Raw genomic sequence first — 25,619 nt, 5'->3', positions numbered from 1 at the left:
AGGCAACACTGAGCAAATAAAGCTGACACAAGGCAACCAAAGTTGTCGGGTCTTGGGCCTAGAGTCCTAAATGATGCCTCTAGTGGGCTAAATTGGTGGTGTTGGCTGTTGGGCTGAAGATCTGAGGATGTGTGCTTCCCAATTTTGGAGCAGTTTCATGCATTGTTGAAGTTTGGCAAGTTTCTTAGGGTTGAGGCAGATTTGCTATGGTGCTGAAAAATAATCATAATTTAAAATTATGAATCTTTTTACAATTGTTTCTCTATGTCAGTATGTTATTATTTTGCTTTTTGTAACACGTATGATCAGAACCTGCCATGTGTCCATTATTGATATGTTAAAATGAAATGTAAAGCATTTGAAATTCGATGTACTTAATAGATTCTGATAGCTGAAATAATTTTAATCTTCTTTATTGAAAGTTACAATTGTTGTGTTGAGATATGTTGTTCTTTGTCATTGTTAGCAAAAAGAGAATGTCTTTATGATGTGTCAGCCATCACTACCTAACTTCTTACTTGCCATTTACATGAAGTGCACATGTTTGCCGAGGAGACTGATGGGAGCTGACACACACACAAAAGAAAGAGAGAGAGAGAGAGAGAGAAAGCATTCAGTATTGGGAAACAGAGAAAAACAAGAGAATGGAAATTTGAGAATGCAAGAGAATTTTTTTTTTTTTTTTTAGAAGTTTCTAAGAAAATGTGACAGTCTGGAATATATAAATAGAAGATTCTGAAAAGGAAGCATAGCAAAGTGGATCCTTGAACTGTAAAGGTTGAGAGTGTTAACATGATGATTTCTAAACGTTTGATATGCAAAGTTTGATCTTGTGTTTTAAGAGTGCTTAGTCTATTTTTCTATTACAAAAAGTGAGAGAATTAGTGAAATCAGAAACTGCAAAGTGGCTTAACATAAAGAGCTCTACCTTGATACTTTTGTTTCTGAAATAGTAAAAAAAAACTTTTTTTTCACCACTCTTTCTTCAGTTTGCTAGTATCTGCAGACCTACAAATTCTCAATTTGTCTTCATAATCAGTATTCTACAATCCTAATATCATGTCTGACACTTTCCTTTGCACTCTTTCTACTGTATCAGAATCACCACAGAAACCAGGAGGATCAGACTTGCACACAATAGTCCAAGTAAGGTATTATCAAGGCATTGTAAAGAGGCAAAATGACTTATCTTTACATGCCAAGGTTTGTTTCGGTATTGCCATTATTCTCTAAGTTGTATTTACAATTCTTGCTATATAACACTTGAACTTCAACTTCCTGTCTGCTAAAACTCCAAGATCTCTAGTCTCATCCATTTTTTCAAGAATCCCACTAATATAATAAGACTGGATATCTAATCACACAAAAGTGCATTGCTAACATTGAACTGATAGTCATTTTCACATGCCCACAATTCCAGCCTACTCAAATCATTCTGCAAGTACTACATATCAGCAGCACTCCTGATTATGCTACCTATCTTTGCATCATCAGTAAATAGCTGTATGTCACCTTTCAAATCTTTCCCAATGTTATTAATGTAGATTGAATAACAACAGACCAAGGACTGATTCTTGAGGCACACCACTTACCTTCAATCTTGCAGATTCATCCCCCCCCCAACCCATATATGACTTTTTGATATCCATCAGTCAGCCGTCCTCTTATCCATGCAAATAGTTTATAATCCAATCCATATTCTCCAATTTATGCAACAGTCTTCCATGCTGTATTTCTGTCAAAGGCCTTAGCAAATTCCAAAAGTATCAGTGTAACCATTTCTCTTGTCTAACTCAGTGGTAACATTATTATAGAATGTGAGCAAGTTGCTAAAAAGTGACCTTCCTTTAGTAAACCCATGCTGTTCATTGCGAAGTAGCAATTCACTGTCAACCCATTTCTGAACGTGAGCTTTATCCAATTTTTTCAAAATCCTCACAACCTCTCCTGAGATACTGATTGGCTGATAGTTGGATAAGTCTTTGTCACCCTTGTGCAATGGGATTACCATACATTTTTGCCACTCCTGTGGAATCTTCCCTGTTCTTATGCACCACATTCACAATCAGATAAGAAAAAGTTTAAACCTCATAATTCAAATAGACAGCAAGAAAAAAAAGTAAGAAATTCTGTTAAAACAAAGCCTAATGCAAGAAATTCCAGAAACCCTAAAGTACTTAATTCAGATAATGTAGAACATAAGAGATAATCAAAAAGAATGATAATCAAAAGGAGTCTAACCTGAATGAAATAGTGGCAAAGTATTATAGATTAGTTAACTTAGACAAACCAGAGGAATGTGAAAATATCTCTAATTTAGTTAGTGAAGATAAAGAATCTCGGCGTGTAGAATTTCATTCTGATGTGATGATTCCATAAAATTAGAATATAATTCACGTAATTTAAGTGAAATATTTGAAAAGTACAGAAATGAAATTGGAAGATGTAAATTCCTAATTAGGAATTAGATAATTCCTAATTATCTAATCATCTGATGCTAATTATCCTAATTACCATCAGATGATTCTAAAACTAATACCCATTCAGAAATTGTAAATAACGAATCATTACATAAAGATCAGCAAGAATCTTATTATTTAAGATCTAGGAATGAACATTAAAAGAATTATAAGTTTTATTATAAGATAACTATTTAGAAATAAAAAAAAAAAGATTTTTTTTTAAAGAAGAAACTTATGTAAAAATAATCATAATTTAAAATTACGATTTTTTTTTTTACAATTATTATTAATTTTGTTTTTGTAACACACATGATCAGCACTTGCCATGTGCCCATTATTAATATGTTGAAATGAAATGTAAAGCATTTGAGATTTGATGTACTTACTAGATTCTGATAGTTGTAATAATTTTAATCTTCTTTATTGTAATTCACGACTGTTAATTGTTGACGCATCTGTCATTCTTTCTAAATGCATTCTCTTTTTTGCTATTGATGACAACATGACAGCCATTACTACCTTACTTCTCACTTGCTATTTACATGAAGTGCACATGCTCACCAAGGAGATTGATGGAAATTGACAGCTGACAGTGTTTGGTACCAGGAAAATGGAAAAAAACAAGAGAGAATGGAAATTTGAGAATAGTGACCAGAGAATTTTGCTTTATTTTTTTAATTTTTTTTCCAGGAAGTTAAGAAAACATGACAGTCTGGAATATATAAATAGAAGATTCCAAAAAGGAATCACAGCAAAGTGGATCCTAGAACTGGAAGAGATGAGATTGTTAACAAGTGATTAGTAAATAAAAGAAGATATTTGAGTAGACATTCTAATTCAGTGTTTAATGAAATGCAAAGTTTTGTCTACTGTTTTGAGGATGCTTGCTGCATCTATTTATTATTCTATTGGAAAACATTAGGGAATTACTGAAATCAGAAACTGTAAAGTGGCTTAACATAAAGAGCCCTACCTTAATAATTTTGTTTATGAAATAGTAAAAGAAACTTTTTTTTTTCTGGTGCAAAATTGGTGATTTGTGCATCATACTGAATTGCATAAGGGGAAGAAGAGGTTGTCTTCAGAAAAGACCTAACAAAGAAACTGACTGATGAACATTTGTTGTTGGAAGAAATTTGTTGCAGGGAAAAAAAAAAAAAAAAAAAAAAATATATATATATATATATTTTTCAGTCTATTAGACATGATTAAGTGTTAAATAGCCCAGTTAGCCTCCATAGCTTAGTCAGTATAGATGAAGCCCTTTGGTCAGAAAGAGCTGGGTTCAATTCCTGTCCATGACATGAAGAACCTTTATCTGGTATCTTTCGACTAAAGGTGAGTTAGCTGGTCTCATATGAAGGTAGAGGGTCCTTTTCACCTGGAAACTTAGGTTTTTTTTGTCCAGAACAGGCAAACTGGCCCTGTGGATATGGATTTACAGCCATGAATACTTAATATGTGGAAGAGATAGGATCCTCACATGTTTTATGCCTGTGTCAACCATGAGTTACATCATGGTAGCCAACCTCCTGGATAGGAGATGACACATGAAGGGGAAAACAACCCAGTAATGGAATGAGTCAGAGAGTGAATGATTTTATTCGTTTAAGATAAGGGGATCTCTAAAAGTATAGAATTATTTTAGAAGGCCTTGAATCTAATTAATTTTGATGTTGTTTATTCAATTTTATTTAAAATGTATATAGTATTTTAGTTTCATTAAATGTATATATATTTTTTATTTCAATTTCATCTCAAGTCAATAATTTTCCGGAGTCAAAAGTTATTGCACCAATCTGATTGAACTCTTATGTTCACTGAGTGTTAATTACTTAACACTCTGTGTAAAAAATAAGCAATCTCTTTAGAGAGAGAGAGAGAAAGAGAGCATAAACATACTGTAAGAGAATAAATATAAAAATATGGTGCAAGGAACAGAGTAGCCTTCTTCCAGTGTATCGTGTGGTGGGTGTCCAAAGCATGGTCAGCAAGTCAGAGTGGCTGTAATTATGGAACCAGATGTAGTCCTTGTGTTCAGAAATTCTGATATTGGCTGTCCTGCTTGTTTGGCTGAAGTAGGACAGTTTGCAACAGTAAGGGACCTGATAGATCTAAGGAACGTGACTGGTCTTTGGTGGAACTGAGAGATCAAGTTAGTTGCATTCTGCCAGGTGTCAGTGGCATAGACATTGTTGAGTCAGCCTTCCATGTAGCATCAAGTTGTGTGCACTGGAACTCATGTAATGTGCATTATTCTTATCATGTGTGCCACTCTGCAATTTGGTCATGAAAGTGAAATAAGAACAAAGGGGAAAATATAAAATTTTGCATAAAACTGGGGAAAATCTGCACAGAGACCTTTGAATTACTTCATAAGGCATATGAAAATGAAGCCAAAGAAAACGAAGAAGAAAGCAAGAAGCCAGGACGACAGTTCACCAGTGCAACTCACAAAAATGTCGAACAAATTTGACATTTTCCTGATATGCTTTTGACCTTAAATTTCATGCAGATCGATGCATCACCATTCAGGAAGTTGATGACAGAGGGTGGGATTTCATATCAAGCGATCATCCTGAGAGATATGAATATGCATGCATTGCGTTGCTGCCAAGTTTGTTCCCTGTCTCTTGACTTCTTACCAGAAGGAGCACTATGTGAAAGTCTGTCAAGATCTACATCAAAAGGCCATTGATGACCCAACCTTTATCTCAAAAGTCATTGCAGGGTACAAGACTTAGGTTTATTGCTACGAGCAAGAGATAAAACAGCAATCATCACAGTGGAAGAAAACTCAAATTTCCCAAAGCCAAACATGAAGGGGATTGTGCACTTAGAATTTGTCCCAGTAAGACAGTCAATGCAGAATTCTGTTAATCACAAAAGACCAGAACTATGGCAAAGGCGCAACTGGGCTCCTCCACTATAACAACGCTCCCTCACACAGCGCCTTAAAAACGCGAGAGAGTTTTTTGGCAGCCAACAGCATGGCGATCATCACACATCCTCCTTATTCACCAGATTTAGATCCTTGTGATTTCTTTTTGTTTCTAAAAATGAAACTGAAGTTGAAGAGGCAGTGATTCGGCACTGCTAAAGATATCCAAGATGAATAGTAAGTGATGCTTAATGCGCTTCAACAAAAAGACTTCCAGGAAACATTTAGAGCATGGCCAAAGTGGTGGGATCACTGTATAAACTCGGAAGGGGACTACTTTGAAGGGGGTTGAGTGCAAATTTAAATTGGATAAGTTGTAAAGATTTTATTAGCATCTCGTATATTCCAATTCCTTCTGTTATAATAGTACTATTTTTGAACAATCTGATATTCTTTCGACAGGATGCCTAATCTTGAATCTTCTCTTCTGACCTTAAGTGGCATAAGATTTTTTGCCTCATTATGTATGGTATCATTCAAGTTGTCTGGATAAGTTTGGATGTAAATTATAAATGGATGTTGATTAGCAGATGCTCTTGTTCTTACAGTCTGGATGAAAATCAAGGAATGATAGTAACCAATTCAGCAGAGTACTGACCATGAAAGTACCCATTGAAGAGGCATAAGGCAAACATCTGTGAGAGGGGATGGAGTGATTCTATGAGTGAGGAGTCGTCAACTAATCTGGATGCCATCTTCTGAATAGCATGAAGCAATGAGTGCATCATCCAAAGTGTGCAACAACTTTGGATAATGCACTATTCCATGTTTGGATAGATTTGGAATTTAAAATCAGTATTGCTGATCAATGGTGATTAAACCCTGGTATTAGTTAAAAAAAGTTTAAAGTCAATGACATAAAGAATACAAATTAAAATAATACAGTGATACCATTTCAACATCAGCACGATGATTTTAACAAACAAACAAATCAATACAACATAGCAATAGTTATATTTTTTTAGGAGTACTTCATGTATTTTGAACACAAGTTTTTTCCTGCGATTTAATGAATAAAAATATGACAAATAATGCATATTCTGACACATACTTTGGAGTAAGACCTGGAGTACTGCATGTTCTTATTTTGCTAACTTGAAAGCTTACTCGAAACATAACTGAGATAATACATCATTGACAAGTATAGCATCATAAAATTGAACAACCATAAAAGAATAAATTACAAGGGAATTAAAACTGAACTGTAAAATAAATATTAAAAGTGAAGATTAAAAATACATGGCAAGTTTTAAAACCAGAAAGGAATAAATGAAAATGAAGTTGCATTATGGTGTATGAGCTGTTTCAACTTGGGCATCCTCTTCAGAATATGAAGGGCACTCAACTGAGGGAAGTGAAAATAGATGAAAAGGTGAAGCCAGTGGCAGAGTTTACTTAAATGGTTACATCAAATTTTTTTTAGCCATTGCTCATTCGCTAACCAATAAACCTTGGGGTAATTTTAATCTGGTGGAGCTTCCAATTCTCTGAAATCACATAGGGGGCAATGGATGTTTATAGAATTACTGTCACATCTCATGACTATGGTTTCTGAAATCCATAACGTGGTTTCAATATTTTGAAGGTCAAATATGGTAGCTTTTTTAACTTTAGGGGATGTGGTTTTGTTCAAACGTGTGGAAGCTGATTTAAGTTTTACTAATATTTGGTTTTTATTCTTTTTATTGCTTAGGGATTTGGGAATGGAAATGTTACAGTTGTGAAAATGTTCTTGTAGTCAATAGTGATGTGATTGTCGAGCCTGCATAAGTAATATTGCAGTCATGTTGACAAGGAAATCTGTATATACCATGTTGTAGTATTCCAATATTTCTTTGTGAGAGTGAACTTTGGTGAGTTTCAGAATGGTAGCCATGTGATTAGTGGTGAAAACTTATTTTAAATTTATGAATATGCATTTTCAAGTATATTTTTATGGGCATGGCTAGAACATTTTTGCAACTGCAACATTCCCATTCCTGAATACCTAAGCAATAAAAAGAATAAAAACAAAATAAAAAACCAAATATTGGTAAAACCGAAATCACTATCCATGGGTCTGAACAAAACCACATTCCTCAAAATCAAAAAAGTACCATACTTGACCTTCAAAATACTGAACCCAAGTCAGGGATTTCAAAAACCATAGCTATGATATGTGATGACAGAAATTCTATAAACGTCCATTGCACCTACGTGATTTCAGAGAATTGGAAGCTTCAACAGATTAAAATTACCTCAAGGTTTCCAATGAGCAATAACTAAAAACTTCAATGTAATCATTTAAGTAAACTCTGCCACTGGCTTCACCTTTTCATCTATTTTCACTTCCCTCAGTTGAGTGCTCTTCACGCCACTGAAAATGACACCAAAGTTGAAAAAATAGCTAAAACACCATAATGTAACATTTTTATTTATATTCATTCATTCTTTCTTGGAGGTTTCATTATACCCACATCATTTATTCCTTTATGGATTTAAGATTTGCTATGTATTTTTAATCTTCACTTTTAATTTTTATTGTACAGTTTGGCTCTAATTCCCTTGTGATTTATTATTTTATGGTTGTTCGGTTTAATGACTCAATACTTATCAACAATGTATTATCTCAGGTATGTTTCAAGAACTTTCAAGTTAGCAAAACAAGAACATGCAGTACTCCTGGCCTACCCCAAAGGGTGTGTCAATATTATTATATTATGTGACACCTCCAAGGAGTCCAAAGACTCACCGAGGGAGGGCACCTAATCTACAGCTCTCCATCTCCAACTACAGCAAACTGCATCATCTATACCAATGCTATCTACTGTCCACCATCACCACTAGTATTTTCATAGACAATCAGAAACATCCATGCCCATAGCCTTTTGGCTGGAGAGTGGATAAGCTAACCACTAAGCCAACCAGGCCAGCCTGGTATGTATTATTAGTATAGAATATGTATTATTTATATCATAATATTTTTATTCATTAAAATCAAAGGAAAATCGCAGTGCATTCAAAACACATGGGAGCTCTAGAAAAAAAGAAAACATTATATTGATTTGTACTTTAGAGGAATCACCTGAAAATTTTTTAGAAAAATTTCATCTAAAACAAAGTAAATTTTTTTTAATCAATTTAATTTTTCACCATAAGGAAACTAATATCAAGATAAGAACTCAGTTATATCCTTTGGAAAATAATGTGGCATATTATATATTACTTGAACGAATCAAAAATATTTATTAAGAGAAGGTATGCATGATTACTTAATACAGCCTAAAAACTGACTGTGAATAATAATAATAGCTGTAGCTGAGAAAATATGGTCAAGATGCTCATGAAACGTAGATTTTATAAAACATAAAAATAAACACACAAAGGTTCTTACCTATGTACACTTAACCTCAAATCAATTAGACTATGAAGATTTAGAAGAGTAGCCCGCAAATCGGGTGTGGTCAACCCACAGTAGTGACGGAACTAAAAAAAAACTTGATATAAATGGAAGAAAATTATATGATAAATTTATATCAACATAGTTAGCAAAGCAAATTTAATTTCTATCTTAAAGGAAAAAGATATTTTATTTCAATCGAAAAAATATCAAAATATTCTTTAACAGGAAAAAAAATGAGTGTGTCTGTGTATACACACACATTTTTGGCCTGTAGAAATGCTGTTTGCATCCAAAGTGCTAGTCTGCTTGAAGAAAGAAGTTCTAAGTTTAATTCTAGTTGTGGACTAGAATTTTTTTAAAATCCTTTCTTTCACTGGTTTCTAGGTTAATAAATCTCTGGGACATGCAAAGTAGGGTTTTCCTTCTTGGAAACTTGAGTTTTTAACCTGCATCTCAAGAAAATTGATTGTAGAACTCAGATTTGTTACAGACAATAATACGAGAATTAGGATTTAAGGCTATAATATTGTGACAGTTATATGCCATTCTCTCTCTCCTGAAAAGCTATCATTTGTTGATAACTAAAGCTTTGAACAAAACTTTTTATATATATATATATATATCAGGAGCAAATATTCAGGATATGCTAGGTGTGTGGTGCTCATCCACCAATATATTATATTATATTTTTACATTTATTCCCATTAAAGATTCCCCTAATTGTTTCCAGACTTTGAATGATTCCTAAACATAAACACAATATATTAATGCTTCATGAAGAGGACAATTTTCAACACGTAAACATTGCATCACATTCACGTTAATAGCCTGGGTGCGAGTTCAAAATACATACACCTTTGAGCCCTTTGAAAAGGTGTACAGATGGCACAGAGGGTCAAATTCTTAGCATTTAGTATTTTTAAGCTGCTCAGAAGGAGAGGCAGGGTAAACTCTGAGACAATAGCACCTAGAGGCTGTGATTGGTTATTGTGTCAACCAATCCAACTGAACGTTGTCATTTGTCATGAGTTGTTTTGTTTTCTGAGTTTCATCTGTTTTGCGTGTGTGAAGTGTGAACTGACATGATACGCAAGTTTTTAATATATAATTTTCAATAATTTTATAAACAGTATTGTAGTTGAAGGAGGTAAGCTTCATCCTCCTCTTCCAAATTTTACACCTTAAGTGATTCAAATATAGCGTTCTCCTTCATTATTGTTTTCTAATATACAGTATCTTAAAATAAACACATTGTCCCCCACTCTGTGCACATTTGGTTACAATTAATTGATAATTAACCCTGCGGAGGTCATGGTCGTAAAAATTGCAACTTAGTCGCATGTATCTGAGAGATACATTCCTTACTAGTATGTGCCAAAATGCGATAAGAAATTAATAATTAAGGGGATACAAATCCCTTGTTGTTCAACTGCCAGTAAGCAAAACTCTAAGATCGAGAACTAAGAATCTATGAGTTTCATATATACCAAAAAACTATCGGTGAATCCAAGCGTAAATGACCACTTGGTAGTACAATACCAAGGCAACTCGAAGCAAAGGTGGAGCAAGTTCCCTCACTATCCTTGATATTTTCTCATAATGTAAAAACACAGCCCCTAGGGGATGTAATACTACCGTTTGGCTTTCAATTTATGCGATAAGAAATTATTGAACAAAAACAAAAACACAACTAAACCAATACTATAATGACATCAGAGTTCGCTGTATCTCTCAGATACAATTTACTATCAAATATTACTTTCGACTATCATTCTCATCATCGGACTTGAGTAACATTCGCTGAATCTCTTCAACATCTGATGGATTATTAAATTGATATATTTTTCTAGCCATTTTCAACAGTAAATAAATAAAAAAAAAACAGTTAAACCAATACTATACTGACATTGGAGTTTGCGGTATCTCTCAGATACAATTTACTATCAAATATCAACACACCTTTACATAACATGTGTTAAACCAAAACTGACTGCATAAACAGTGTGGAATATCACTCATAATATATGCATGCATAGCTAGTCATGACCTCCAAGCTACACTGGATATGTGTAAGAATATTTATATTAAACAATTTGTTTGTATCTGTCAGACCAGCCACGACCTCCACAGGGTTAAATTATTCAAAGTTATCCTATAATTAATTGCATTAGACCAATTAAGATGAGCTATACACTCTTAAAAATTTCATACATTGATAAAAAGCAATCATACCATCAAACTGATGTGAATTTTGTAACACGGGTTGCATAAGCCACAACAGCTGATCAGATGATGATGATGCAGCTGATCATGTTGATGATGATGATAATCATCAACAAATTCCTGATATGTATCTGAGGGGGGGGGTGTAGGATAATTTTACTTTACTCCAAATTAATCTTATCTGTCAAGATTCCAATATTATCAGATCTTATATTTCTTCTTTTAAGACACTTTTTACAGTATCAATCCAGCTACATCTTTTTCCTGCCAAAGAACACTTGTGTTGATAATTTTTCCTCTCTCATTCTGTGAAGTGACCATACCACCTGAGATTAGCTCTACTAACACATCCTGAATGCTAACAATGGCAAATTCTTTCATAATATCTTCATTTTTGATGTGATACTGGCCATTGATGCCATCTATTCACTCCACTATACAATATTAAAATGCCACACAAACTTTAAATTACACTATTTTAAGCCTGAAGTCCTTTAAGGTGCTGGTGGCTAGCCTTATGGTTATGGTGACTACTTTGAGGCCTTTGCATCATCACAGCAATTATAAACTTGAATGACTCTTTTTGAGAATCAGAAGCAGATTAAAAAAAAAAAGCCTAATCCAAATAAATACAGTTGTGTTAAACTTCCCAAGATTTGGAAAACTAATTCTTAAACTTCCCATCAAACAACTAAGGCTAACAAACAGTATTTTAATATTGTATAAGGCTAGCCTTATACAATATTAAAATTGTAATAACACACAATAAGTGGAAGAAATTATATTTTAAGCCTCAAGTCCTATGAGAGATATAATATGATTTCTTCCACTTATTATTGTGTGTTATTACAATTTTCATATTGTATTCCTAAAGATATATCTCTGTGACAAGACGAAGCATCAGTTCAATTAAACCTGTTGTTTCATTATTTCTTTGTGCTGTATCATTCCATTAAATGTAATTATGAGTCTATGGGTTAAGGATGATTTACTAGTTGGGAAAAGATGTTATACAAGGGGGGGGGTATTCTTCAATGCAGAGTGTCATGCTCATTAACAATATAACACAATGACTGTCGTAAATAGTTGTGGTAAGATTTTAGCATTCTATGTTAAGATAAACTACTAAGAAGTATTTCAATATCATAAAATATATTCCACTATTTTTTTTACTAGAACAAGATATTATTCACCAAGAAAATTTGTGCCTTGTCCACACATGACCTGAACTTTGAAACAAGGTATAATAGGTCACTTCAGTATATTTGTAACCAGTAGCCACCATGTGGATCTTTTTTCTGCTTGAAGAAAGTATCAGATATGTATGTAACTTACTATCCTTAAGTAATGTATGCTCATTTTGATACAAACATCATCCCCCCCCCCCCCAGATTTTCCAAATATGACAAATCTACTAAGGGAAGTAAACGGTTCTATTCACTAAAATGACAAGCACTAACTGGCATGATTAATTATTTAGTAGCCATTCAGTATTTAGGCATACCACAAATAGTGCAAATGTATGACAATCTCTTAGTGTTTTCCAGCTTGGGTTTAATTTAGTCAATTCTTCCTTAGAGTAAACTTGCAGAGATCAAAGAATGGTTTGCAATATTAGACAACTTACTATATTGAATTTCCTCTAAAATAGCATCATTGCTATAGGACTTTGACAGGACTTTTTAGTAGCTTGTTATATTATGTTTAATTTGTTATAACAGTGTTATAAAAATTTACATCACGGAATTAAACTTTCTCCTACAGTAAACACTCTCCTCTTTGCCGACGACTAATTACAAATTCTGAAGATAACTTACAGAAAGCTATTTTAGATCTAAATGAGATATCCAAAGATTATGGTATGATAATATCAACAGAAAAATCAAAAACTATGGCCTTTAAAGGACAAGATCCAGCAAGAACTAAAATAGTAATAGATAACAAGATCTTAGAACAGGTGAATTCATTTAACTACCTAGGATGTATGATCACATATGAAAATGAAAAATATATAAATGTAAAAATTGCAAAATATTTAAAAATAACAGGTGTAATTAACTCTATATTTAAACCAAACCTAGTTCAAAAAAAAAACCAGACTAAAAGTATACAATACATTAGCCCTACCAGTCTTCATGTATGGAAGTGAAATCTGGACAATAAAACAAAAAGACAAACAAAGATTAACAACAGCAGAAATGAAGTTTATGAGAAAAACTGCAAAGTATACCCTATTTGATCACAAAAGAAACGAAGAAATTATGAAAGAAGAATACCAAGAGCCAGTAATAGAAAAAATTAAAAAACAAACATAAATAGATGGAACATGTTCAAAGAATGAAAACAGAAAGATTACCAAAACAAGCCTTAAAGTACAAGCCATTAGGAAAAAGAAAACCGGGACGTCCTCTTAAACGATTCAACGATGACTTCTAAGGCCGGAACAGGCCATGCTAGGCCTAAATCCTTGATATGCATGATGATGATAATAGTGTTTGCTACAGTGAGGAGTGAAACTGAATTCTGAAATGCAGTTTCTCAGGAAACCTTTTAAATATGCACAAAACATGCTATATAGCATTTTAAAGATAGCTATATTCTTCAGTAATATCTAGAAATGTTAATGCTGCATATGCCACAGTATTTCATGATCATGAATTTAGATGCACGACCATTTGACTATCTTGTCTCTCTCTCCAATTCTGTAACATGCAAATATACGAGGACTTTCTCAATACCTTTAATTCTTTCTCACCAAACCATTATAATGTATTACGTGTTAATTCAAAGAGTCAACTAATGGTAAAATCTTGTTAGTTTATTTTCATGGTATTGATTACAACAGAGAATAACGATAAGAAAATAATTAATATTTATTAACTTATTAGCTGATATTTTGCTGGTATTACATCCAGCATCTTTGGAGCACAGCAGTTTGTCACACTACATGAAACAACAATTTGGTATAAAGGACTAGTTTAAAAAAAAATTGTAACAGACAACACAAGGAAGTAAAGTCCTAATTTGGCACCATCTATGTTGGAAAAAGACAGAAAACATATATTAATTAGATCTTAAAATGACTTTCTGCCAGAATTTACCTGAATTTTGGTAAATTTATATAGCTCCATAGCTATGGAGCTCCAATCATAGCTCCATAGGTATAGTGCTAGGCCAAAAGTAGTTCACTATAGCAAACTATTTACTATAATAAACTGTTTTTCTATGGTCCCTTACAAGGTTGTTATAGTTAGTTAACTGTATATATCAGTCCTGCACATGAGAATTCACAACTACTAGCAATCATGTGTGGGCAGATGTTAAGATAGAAAGAATCAGTTAATGTTCTTTTTGAACAGTTTGAGATTGCAGACCTTGGGGAATAATTTTGCCATAGGACTTTTTAGTAGCTTGTTATATTGTCACAGGGAAGGCTGTTCCAGAAAAATAGGAGATGGAATAAAAGAATAGTGAGAGAAGCTGGCTTGGTGAATGGACAGCTGAAAATTGTACTAATGTCAGGCTATTATGTGTTCATGCTTTGAGAAGTTGGGTGTGTCACTTCTGCAAAAGTGACCATGAAAATACCTGCAGAAAAGTCCCATGAGAGCAGATGTCAACTGGCTAAGTTGCCCTCTTTTGGACAGCATCCAGAATTTTTAAGAAGGTTTTTGGTATTATCCCAAATGTGAGAACAGTATTCTAAGGTTGGGTAGAATTGAGATTTAAACAAAGTAACTGGACAAATGACAAGTAAGGTCTTGAGCAGAAGAGGAGCACTAAGTTTTTTTGGTGTATGATGAGAAATGTTTACGCTAGGAAAGACTAGTGCAATTGAGGAATTTCTGAAATTTGTCCATATCACTTTACTTGATATCACTTGCCATTCCCAATTATCTTAGATTTATCATTTAGTAGTATCTCATCCATTTCAGGACCAATTGTCAATGGTCACTTCTAATTCTTTTGCATGAATACACTGTTTTCGATAAATTAAAGAACAAAGAAAAATCACGCTAAGGAAGTAAAATGAAAAAAAAAAAACATTTGTTGGGTACATTATGTAAGAAGTGACACTGGTCTGGTTATCATATATGAATAAGTGGCCCTGTCAGCGGTATATGCAAATAAGCTTCATATAAAAGAAGGCTTTTTGGAGTGGTTTTCCATTTCATGTCTGGAGGGAGAACAAGACATTCTGTGATAGCAAAATTCTTGGATATGCAGGATATCAATTAACCTGATGAATTCAGGTGCTGAGCTATCATAAGACTAGAGGTCAACCAAAGTCAGGTGGAGGTGGCCAGATATTTGCTTGAGTTGGAATTGGTTCTATAGCCTTTGAACCATAGAACAACAGTCACAAATAGCATTCCAGAGATACAGTAAAGGAAGGCCATGGGCTACAACCACAATGGTTGACTGATCTGCTCATTGGAGATAATGGAATATTGTTATCTGCTTCCACTGTGCTCAGAAGGCTTCACAAAGGTGGTCTGTATGCTAGGCACCTGGTAGTCTGTGTCCCTCTATCCCTGTGTCACAGGAGAGAACATTTGAAATGGAGCAGGCTACACTTCCACTGGACCTAAGACTAATGGGATCAGTGTTGTTTATAGACTGAATCTTGATTTACTCTACAGTGCAAAACCTAGCATGTTTTGATCTGGAGAGAACCAGGGACACACTATTGTCCCTCTAATATTCATGAAAAAGATTCATGGTAGAGGTAATGTATGGTTTGGGAAGGCATTTCATTGGATGGATAACCAACAATTTTGTGCTTCCTAGAAGAACCATGAATAATGTAGCTTATAGAGACAAGGTTCTGAACTCCCATGTTCATCCACATGTAGGTATGATGATACAGAAGACATTTTTCCTACAAGATGATAATGCTCATCCTCATTGAGCAAAACTTGTGAACCAACATCTTCAGGAAGAGACCATTGTATGTATGGACTTGCCAGCCAGGTCTCCTAACATTAATCCTATTGAGAATGTCTGGGATGTTCAGCATCATGTCAGCAACATGGGCAAAAAAAACCTTGTAAGACATTATTAACATTCAAGAATGCGCATGCAGTACTAAGTTAGGATCATATGGTCACTAAAACAGAACGGAAGATAAAAGAATATCAATGCATAAGTGGTTTGATGCAGTTAGGATCAAATTAGAAAGATTTGACAAATAATACATCAATTTGTTTCACAACACTGATAATTTCATAACCAATCATAATATTTGTTTGATACAATCCTTCAGGATACATATCAGGAAATGATGAACCAAACTTAATCATACACAGCCTGAAATTAATGCCTCCCTAACATGCACATGCTGTTGTAATGCTACTTACTCTCTACTTTTTTGATGCTGATAACACTCATGTTCTACCCATAGTTCTGATATTTGGTAAGAAAACATTATTTTTATAAAAATATTTTGTTCTAAGCCATGATATAATGCAAAGTTTTTTTGTTTTTTTTCAAAGTTTAACTGTAATGTGGACATCAGAATTAGAAGTTACTTTTCAATCATGTTGCCAAAACTTGATACACAGCTGAGAAAATGAATGCAATCAACACGTGTTCAACTTTAGCTATGTACACTTACTTGAGCTATATTTTTATTCAGGAGATAAACACCATACTGAAAGTGCAACCTGTCTTTCCCTTTAGAATATAGCGGAAATCTAAAGCAAAATAAATAAATAAAAATAGTACAATGGGTGTCAAATATGCAAATTAAAGGGAAAAATCAAAGTTCATTTTAATCAAGAGAACTTGTAATGAAATGCTAAGTAACATTAAAAATCCAGTAATACATAATAATATTGGAAGCAAAATACTACTAAAGATTTCAGAACTGAATTTATATTTTCAACGGAATGAAATGAAATGGACTGAATTTCAATTCAATCCATTAAAATTATAATATATGATAAATAGAGACATCCAACAAAATTAAATTCCACTAAATTGAATTCTGCTGGATGTTTCTATTCAGTGACATTGTTCAAAGTTTATTTACTGTTCATTTAATCTATGTAAACTAAGAAATACTAATATGGTAGTAACACTACCAATATATTTTTAAATAATAGCGACAAAAAAGATTTGTTTGGCTAGGAGTATAACTGAAATAATTAAGACTATGAGACCTGTGTATTTATGTATGTTACTTGAATGTGTTCTTCAGCCTAGCTGCCTGTTTTATAGGAAGGATACAAAACCTGACTTTTCTGGAAGAAAAACTGCGACATCTATAGAGACCAAGCCCTCAAATGATTTTTGCATCCTAAAAAATAGATTCAAACTCAGATTTTTCCATCCAAAGGGCATCATCCTTACTGAGCTGAGGAGAATAAAAAAGAACTACAAGATAGATATAATATTTCACATAGTCAATCAACTCTCACTATAGCAAACTTGTAGGACTCAAAGGAATGGTTTGTTATAGTGAACAGTTTGTTAGCAAATTTTCTTTAGAATAGCTATGCCTATGGGGTTTCAAGACCCAGATGTAATGGGGAAGTGCAATTCCAGCAGGATGTTGATCACTGAGGAGATACTGCCATGCCATAGGAGCCCTGTCAATCCACTCTGAGTATCATGCAGCCAGCTCATTGTAGTTAACAGAATCAAGTTCCTTAGCATATTCAAGTGGGCATCTTGATTTTAATCAACGGAATTCAGTTTGGTGAAATGGAAGAGATGCATCCTACAATATTTTATTGAACTCTCATAGTAGGTTTCTATTTCTCCTTATATGAGGTGGTTTCATAAGACTTAGAACTGAGAGCCAAAATAAAGATGTTGTTCTAATAGTATCGCCTATAATTTGCATTATTTGATTTAAAACATTTGTTGGAAGTTTTTCCACTCAGTTATACTATAAATTAAAGATACCAAAAAATTATATACTTGGTTTAATCCTTTATCCAAGTGTAAGCAAATAAAGTTTGCGCCCGAAGTATTTTCATACTCATTCCCAGAATGCATAGCATTATACATGTATGTAAGGACATATGCTTTGCATTATGGAATACTAAGGCAAGTGATGTGAAGTCATTAGCTTCTATATACGAGTTGCCCCAGTCCTGAAAATACTTCAGGTGCAAACTTTATTTGCTTACACTTGGACAAAGGATTAAACCAAGTATATAATTTTTTGGTATCTTTAATTTATAGTTTGATTTAAAACTGTGTCAATTTTACTTGTGTGTCATGTCGACTGTTCAGCCAAACAGTACTCAGCTGTTGAGTATACCGATCCCAGTGCCAAAGCGCAGAGAGTAGATGCATATGTTCCCCAGGATGTACCAGCCAACTTGCTGAGAATATTATTCCTTGTTCTCAGTTTAGCAACTGATGTTGCTAAACTGAGAACAAGGTGATCTATATGATCTATCCAAGATAATACCAAGATATTATCTTGGGATTAAGATTGTGAAGTAAAGATGTCCCACTTAGAGAAACATTTAAAGTGAGAGTTAGTAATCTTGTTATTTAGATGAAAGCAACAGGACTGTCTTTGTGTAAGTCTGTATTTCCTAAAATACTAGTTCAGTGTGTCCATGTTCCTGTTCAAGATGGTCTCCAAAAACTCCACTCTAGTGTGATGTACTGCAATTGCATAGTCATCAGCAAACCACTGAGAGCACATTTGAAGATCTGCTGTATGCAAATTAAATAGCAATGGAGCACGAACAGTTCCTTGAGGAAGGGTGTTATTTACTCTTCTAAGTTTGCTACTCTAGTTCATGACACATCACGACCCAGGTGATCATATTAGAAAGGATCTTGTTTAACAGATGGGTCTTGTTGCATTTTGTAATTTTCAGGAACTTGTCAATTATCCCCTTTCTCCAGATTGTGTCATAAGATGCAGTCTGGAGAAAGGGGAAAGACAGTGCCAGTTTTTAAGTGTTTCTGAAATCCTGCTCTGATGCATGTAGTAAGTGCATAAACCTGGTTCTTGCAATTTCAGTGTGGTCTTTTTCATGATTTTCACTTATTTAAACTTTGATATTTGTGAATATTCACAAAATATTTGTGAAGTGAGATAGCCACCTTATCACCTTTTTACTGCAACGAATTAAACTGGATAAACACTCAAATGCCAAAGACTTTCCTGGTATCATTTCTTTAACAGCATCATAAGTTCTGCTTTGAATGGCAAAGAGATGCTGGGAAAGTCAGCAGTCTCTCAAAATATAGTTTATTCTGTAAAAATTTAGAATGTTGATGATCTGACTTGGTCCTTGGATAACTGTATATTTGATTTGGAGTGACTTCAGCTTTGGGTTGGACACAATGTGATATGCCAAGTTTTTTAAGAAGACTCCGTGTTTTCCAACTAGAGTGTCCTGATATATAATTATATACACATTAGTAACGAGTTCTTCTCAGTACCAGATGACAGACTCTGAAATCTACCTTTAAGAATCTGCCAAATTAACACAAAGTATAAGCAGAACCAAAAGCAGAACCAATCTATCCAGACTTTTATTGGACAACAGAGTTGACATAGCCACTATACAAGAAACTCATGCTGATAGTGAAGCTCAACTACACTCAAGGGAAAATATTTCCGAATATACTGTGTTAGTAGTAATGTATCACAGTCTATATGGTACAGTGATTTACGTGCAGATTCATTAATCACCACTTGTCTTATCTGTGAATGATGAAAATCACATATTTACTATAATTGCTGAAGCTAATGATAAAGATTATTAATATTCATAAGCCACCTTCTGTTTTATGGCCTGACTTGGTGCTTCCTACAGTGGAACATCCTGTGGTACATGTGGGGGATTTTAATAGCCACCATTCACAAATGGAAATACCAGGATAATGATGCAGACAGTAAAAGGCTAGTGGAATAGGCCAACATCAATAATATGTTTTGATTTTTGACTCCAAAGATATATCTACTTTTAAATCAAGAAGATGGAATACAGAAACTAACTCCAATCTAAAAGAGACATCTTTCAAAACATACTGCCAATTACAAGACAGGCACTTTCACACTTCCCACACTGGAAGTTGACATCCAAATACAAATTATTTATTCCTTACCACTGCATTGTTGGAATTTTACCAAAACTAACTGGGAAAATTTTCTATTCAGTTTGATGGTAATACCCCAGACTGTAAAAATGATTGACTGTTAAGTTCACTCAATTATGCTCCAAAGATCAGACTACCTACATTGAAGCATGGAATAAAATCAAAAATTAAATGTTATTTAGATGAAGATCAGTTTTGATTCCAGAATGGTAAAAGAACTAGAGAAGCAATTACTAGGCTTAACAATAATAGACCAAAGAACTGAAGGAAAGAAAGTTGCATACATTGCTTTTATAGATTTAGAAAAGGCATTTGATAATGTACAAGTTTTTTTTTTAAATAATGAAGGAAATTGGAATAGACTGGAGAGAGAGAGATACAAATACAGGAAAGTAAAACAACAGAAGTAAAGAAAGGTATAAGACAAGGTTGTACATTGTCACCTCTTCAACCTGTAAACAGAGAATACAATGAAATTAATAAAAGAAGGAACGAATGGAGTAACTGTAGGGGGAGTATAGATACATATGATATACTCTGCTGATGATACAACTGTATGGCTAATAATGAACAAAATTTAAAATAGATATTATCTAAGATGAATGATGTTTTATCAAATTATGAACTTAAAATAAATGCAGCAAAAAAAAAAATAAATAAATAAAATAATGGTATCAGGTTCAAAGGAACAAAATAAGATAGATAAAATAGTTATTAGAAGTAAGAATTTTTTTTTTTTTTTCTGTTGAGCCCATACATGAGAGGTTGGTTGATCAACCTATAGTCATTATTCAAAAAATACAGTATAGTACATACACAATAAAAATAAGAATATTGGTTTAGAGCATATTCTTATGTAGTTGTGAGACAGACTATAAAAGAATACTGAACAAGTAAAATCATTCATATATCTTTGAGGAACTATTCAAGAAAATGTAAGTTGGAAATATAAAGAAGACTCATGATATATTGAGTGAAATATATAGATGTAATAAATTATACTTAGTTTTCTCTTAGACATGTGAAAGCCATTATTCAAAAAATACAATATAGTATATACAGAAAAATATTTATAAGAATATTCATTTAGAGCATATTCTTATGTGGTTCTGAGACTTAGACTATAACAGCAGAAGACTAGAAAAGAATTGAAGCAGGCAAAATGTATTATTGGAGAGTATTGCTAGGAGAGAAAGAAAAACCAGTGAAGAAGTCTTGCATGAAATAAAACAAAACCAAGTAGTGAAGAAGACAATCATAGAAAGAAAAATGAAATAATTCCTAGGACATGTATGGAGATGCAATGAATGGATTATAAACATATTAGAAGAGACGATACCAGGGAAAAGAAGAGGACCACCCAAATATACATTCTTAGAGAAGGTGTTTGGATTAATCAGAAGAGAGACTACTCCATAGGAACAGGGACTGCTCCTTAGAATGACAATGAATATATCATACTTTCTTTTAGTGTTGCACAGTGATCAGCATTCATTTTAGATTTTATGGACTATACAACCCTGTTATAAATAACTATTTTAATTTCCTGACGTTTCGAGCTTCACATTAAGGTCATCATCTGGAGTATATACCAATATACAAGGACAAGCTGAGTTACATTTCACACAGTATGCTAAAGAGACAATGATCTGATCAATAGTTATTCTACTGGCATGACCGCTAGTGAAAATATAATATATATATATAAAAAAAATTATATTAAAAAAAAACAGATAAAATTAATTAATTATTTAGAAACTACATCAAAGCTAAATTCTATTTAAGATAACATAAGAGAAACATTCTTTCATATAGATAGTTTTCTTATAGTAACAATGATGTCCTAATTTAACATGACAATTGTTATATTAGATTTAAGATTCTGGATTATCTACAGTCCTGTTTATATTGACTCCCTAAGAGTTAACATCTGGATTATCTACACTCCTGTTCAGAGTGTTTATAGTAACTCCCTAAGAGTTAACTATAAACAGGACTGTAGATAATCCAGAATCACAAATCTAATATAACAATTGTCATGTTAAATTAGGACATCATTGTTACTATAAGAAAACTATCTATATTAAAGAATGTTTCTCTTATGTTTTCTTAAATAGAACTTAGCTTTGATGTGGTTTCTAAATAATTAATTAATTTTATCTTTTTTTTAAAAATATATATAGAGGTCATGTCAGCAGAATAACCATTGATCAAACCACTGTCTCTTTAGCATTACTGTGTGAAATGTAACTCAACTTGTCCTTGTATATACTCCAGATGATGACCTTAATATGAAGATCAAAACATTGGGAAATTAAAATAGTTATTTATAACATGTTAACGGTTAGCCTAGTGGTTATGCACTTCGCAACCATATGCCTGGGGAAGGAGTGTCCTAGGTTCGATTCCCGTCAGTGACGTGAGGAGCTGAAGGATCTTCCTCAGCCATAGCCAAGTTAGCCAGTCTTGGGCGTGGACACCAGGGTTTTTCCCCCAGTTTATTCTGGGGTTTTTCATCTCGCAAAGCAGACAATCTGGCCTTGAGAACTTAACACTACAGACCATAGGATATACCGGGGCATAGGGCTGACCACCTTATCCTGTAAACGGATTGAGGTCCAATGATCAGTGGACCCTCGACACTGCAAGGTAAAAGAGGGTATAAAGAAGAAGAAGAATTTATAACATGGTTGTATATATATATATATATATATATGTGGCGATTAGTTTTTACTCGGTTGTTATACATTTCAAAAAATAGATTTAATGACTCCAAGACCGAGATAACATATAAAGATTTTAATGATAAATACTACTAGTTTCGGCATATAGCAGCCTTCTTCAGGTATTTATAAAGGAAAGGAATACTAATAAACATTGAATTATTTAAATAAACAAACTGGAAATTACAGGTACAAATTGCCTCACATAATCGATACATAAAAACGTTGTATTTTTCAAGTTGTTCCAACTGGCGTGCCATTGTTTGTTGCAATTGTGCGTGCAAGTTCACGTGAACGCCAATATTGAATAACTGCAGCATGGCTATCTGGGATGTTATAACTTAAATTATTATTTAAGTGGACCGGGTTCAGTAGGATTTCCCTTGATTCTACGATTTTTCTTTCAAACTCATCTTCACAGCGAAAAATATTTTCTGATCTATTCCAGCATACAGAGTGGCTTTGTTGGTCATCATTAGGATTATTTGAAAAAAGAGACATCTTTTTGTAAGAGACATCTCATACAAAAGATCTCATGCAACTGCGTTATCCAGTCATGTTCTTTTTTCAAATAATCCTAATGATGACCAACAAAGCCACTCTGTATGCTGGAATAGATCAGAAAATATTTTTCGCTGTGAAGATGAGTTTGAAAGAAAAATCGTAGAATCAAGGGAAATCCTACTGAACCCGGTCCACTTAAATAATAATTTAAGTTATAACATCCCAGATAGCCATGCTGCAGTTATTCAATATTGGCGTTCACGTGAACTTGCACGCACAATTGCAACAAACAATGGCACGCCAGTTGGAACAACTTGAAAAATACGTTTTTATGTATCGATTATGTGAGGCAATTTGTACCTGTAATTTCCAGTTTGTTTATTTAAATAATTCAATGTTTATTAGTATTCCTTTCCTTTATAAATACCTGAAGAAGGCTGCTATATGCCGAAACTAGTAGTATTTATCATTAAAATCTTTATATGTTATCTCGGTCTTGGAGTCATTAAATCTATTTTTTGAAATATATATATATATATATATATATATATATATCATACACTCATTATTTTATATGTATATAAAATATCACCAAGTAGCCAAAGAACTTTCATGCTATAATGGATGGTGAAGTTATTTAATTTTTATTTTTCAATTTGAATGCATTTGATAGCATGTTGGTAAGACAAAAGTTAATTATAATTTTAATTTTTCTTAATTATTTCACTATTTTTGTTGTTTATTGTATAATACAATACATTCAGATGGCTCAATTTTTTTTTTTTTTTTTTAATTTAGGATTAGTTTGTATACCCTGAAAATGTTCATCAATTGATATTAAAAATATTGTGATCTTAGGAGTTCAAGAATTTGAGAAAAAAATTTTTTTTTCTCTCTCTACAACAACAGATTAAGAAAGGGCATTTGGACATGAAAGCTAAGTTTTCATTTGCTTTCTCTTGATCATGCCATTCATTTAGCAGCTGTTGATTTATTTTTATAAATGCAATAAACAATAAACATATGTAAAATAATTTTTATTAGGGAATATAGTCCTGGGAATTTGCAGGAACTGGAAAAAATGTTTTGAGACCTAGGAACAGAAAAATAGCCAGGACTCAGAAATCATCATTACAACAGATATTCTACTATGTGGATAATTTTGGGGGAGGAGAAGGGAGTACAATAGATACTGTGTAGATGATTCCTTGAAGTCACCAACATGGAAGTTGACATCCATGACTGACTGAGAAAGAACTCAACTGACAATCCACTCTACTCATTCACCATTGTCCAAATGAAAAATCTAGTCCTTGCAGCTTTGCTAATCACAATCTTACTCATTTCAAGGGATGACCTCTTGTTCGGCCACATCTGGCCAAGAGATGAAATATTTCCTCTGTATCAATCCTATAAAAATCCTGTATAAACTCTCAACAATCACTACAGGGAATTTTGCAGACTATTATTCTTGGTCACTCAACTCTGGGTTCTTTCCACTACTCCCTCAAGAAACCCAGGTGACCAGACATGAGCACAGTAATCCAGATGTGGCTGTAAAATAAATCACTAAATATTACTCAAGCAGCACATGACATGAAGATAAGTTATGGTTGTATTAAAAATGTTTGTGAGCAGCATAAAGCCATTTCAAATAAATGGCTCTATGATCAGATCTTGACAAATACACTCGTCCATTTGCTCATGGTTAGTAGATTTTGTTGACTGGCAAGTAACTACAGACTGGACAAAGTAGAATATTTGTTATTTAATAATAATAAAAAAAAAGTCATGATCCATGATAAAAACATCCCTAATCACTTTATGGAATTTCAATTGTGGCATATTAAAAAATTAGGGGAGTTTTTGGGCGAGTATATTTTTTATTTTCATGTGGTAATGCTTTGCATCATTTGTTGAGCCATGTCTATGATACTTGCAACCAGTAGTTAGTGGTCTATCACTATATTTCATCACTGAAACAATCATACAGTAGCAAGAAATCTGACCTGACACACACACACACACACACACAAAAAAACTCAGCATACAGACTAATCATCAAAATATAAAAATTCAGTTTATAAAAAATATAAACTGAATTAATTAAATTAAGGAGATATTAGATCCCACATTGTTTAAAAACCAAATAAGAAACTCAAATATTGGAATCAGAGAGTTTCATGCCGAATATAGTATAAAAAACTATAAAAGTATCGGCGAATACTAGCATGAGCTAAATGCAAGTAGTCCTAGAATGTAGTACAAACATGGCAACTCGTTGCAAAGGTGGGTAAAGTTGTGAT

At 33.3% G+C, this 25,619-nt stretch overlaps 1 protein-coding gene across 4 annotated transcripts in view; it reads right to left on the bottom strand.

Moving 5' to 3' along the window:
- The window catches only part of Uvrag (UV-resistance associated gene), a 247,078-nt gene that overhangs the window by 8,426 nt on the left and 213,033 nt on the right, over positions 1-25,619 (bottom strand). For all 4 annotated transcript variants that reach the window (XM_090413519.1, XM_090413518.1, XM_090413517.1 and 1 more), the window contains 2 exons: positions 16,626-16,704; positions 8,777-8,868 (listed from right to left, as the gene is read on the bottom strand). In XM_090413519.1, the coding sequence (XP_090269645.1) occupies positions 8,777-8,868; positions 16,626-16,704 (171 nt within the window). The remainder of the gene's footprint in view (positions 1-8,776; positions 8,869-16,625; positions 16,705-25,619) is intronic.

The sequence above is a fragment of the Typopeltis vanoorti genome, chromosome 24, assembly GCF_054136105.1.
Source record: "Typopeltis vanoorti isolate ZY-2024b chromosome 24, IOZ_Tvanoo_1.0, whole genome shotgun sequence".
In the NCBI taxonomy this organism is placed as follows: domain Eukaryota; kingdom Metazoa; phylum Arthropoda; class Arachnida; order Uropygi; family Thelyphonidae; genus Typopeltis; species Typopeltis vanoorti.
The sequence above is the reverse complement of the archived record's forward strand: the minus strand, read 5'-3'. Positions and strand labels throughout refer to the sequence as shown.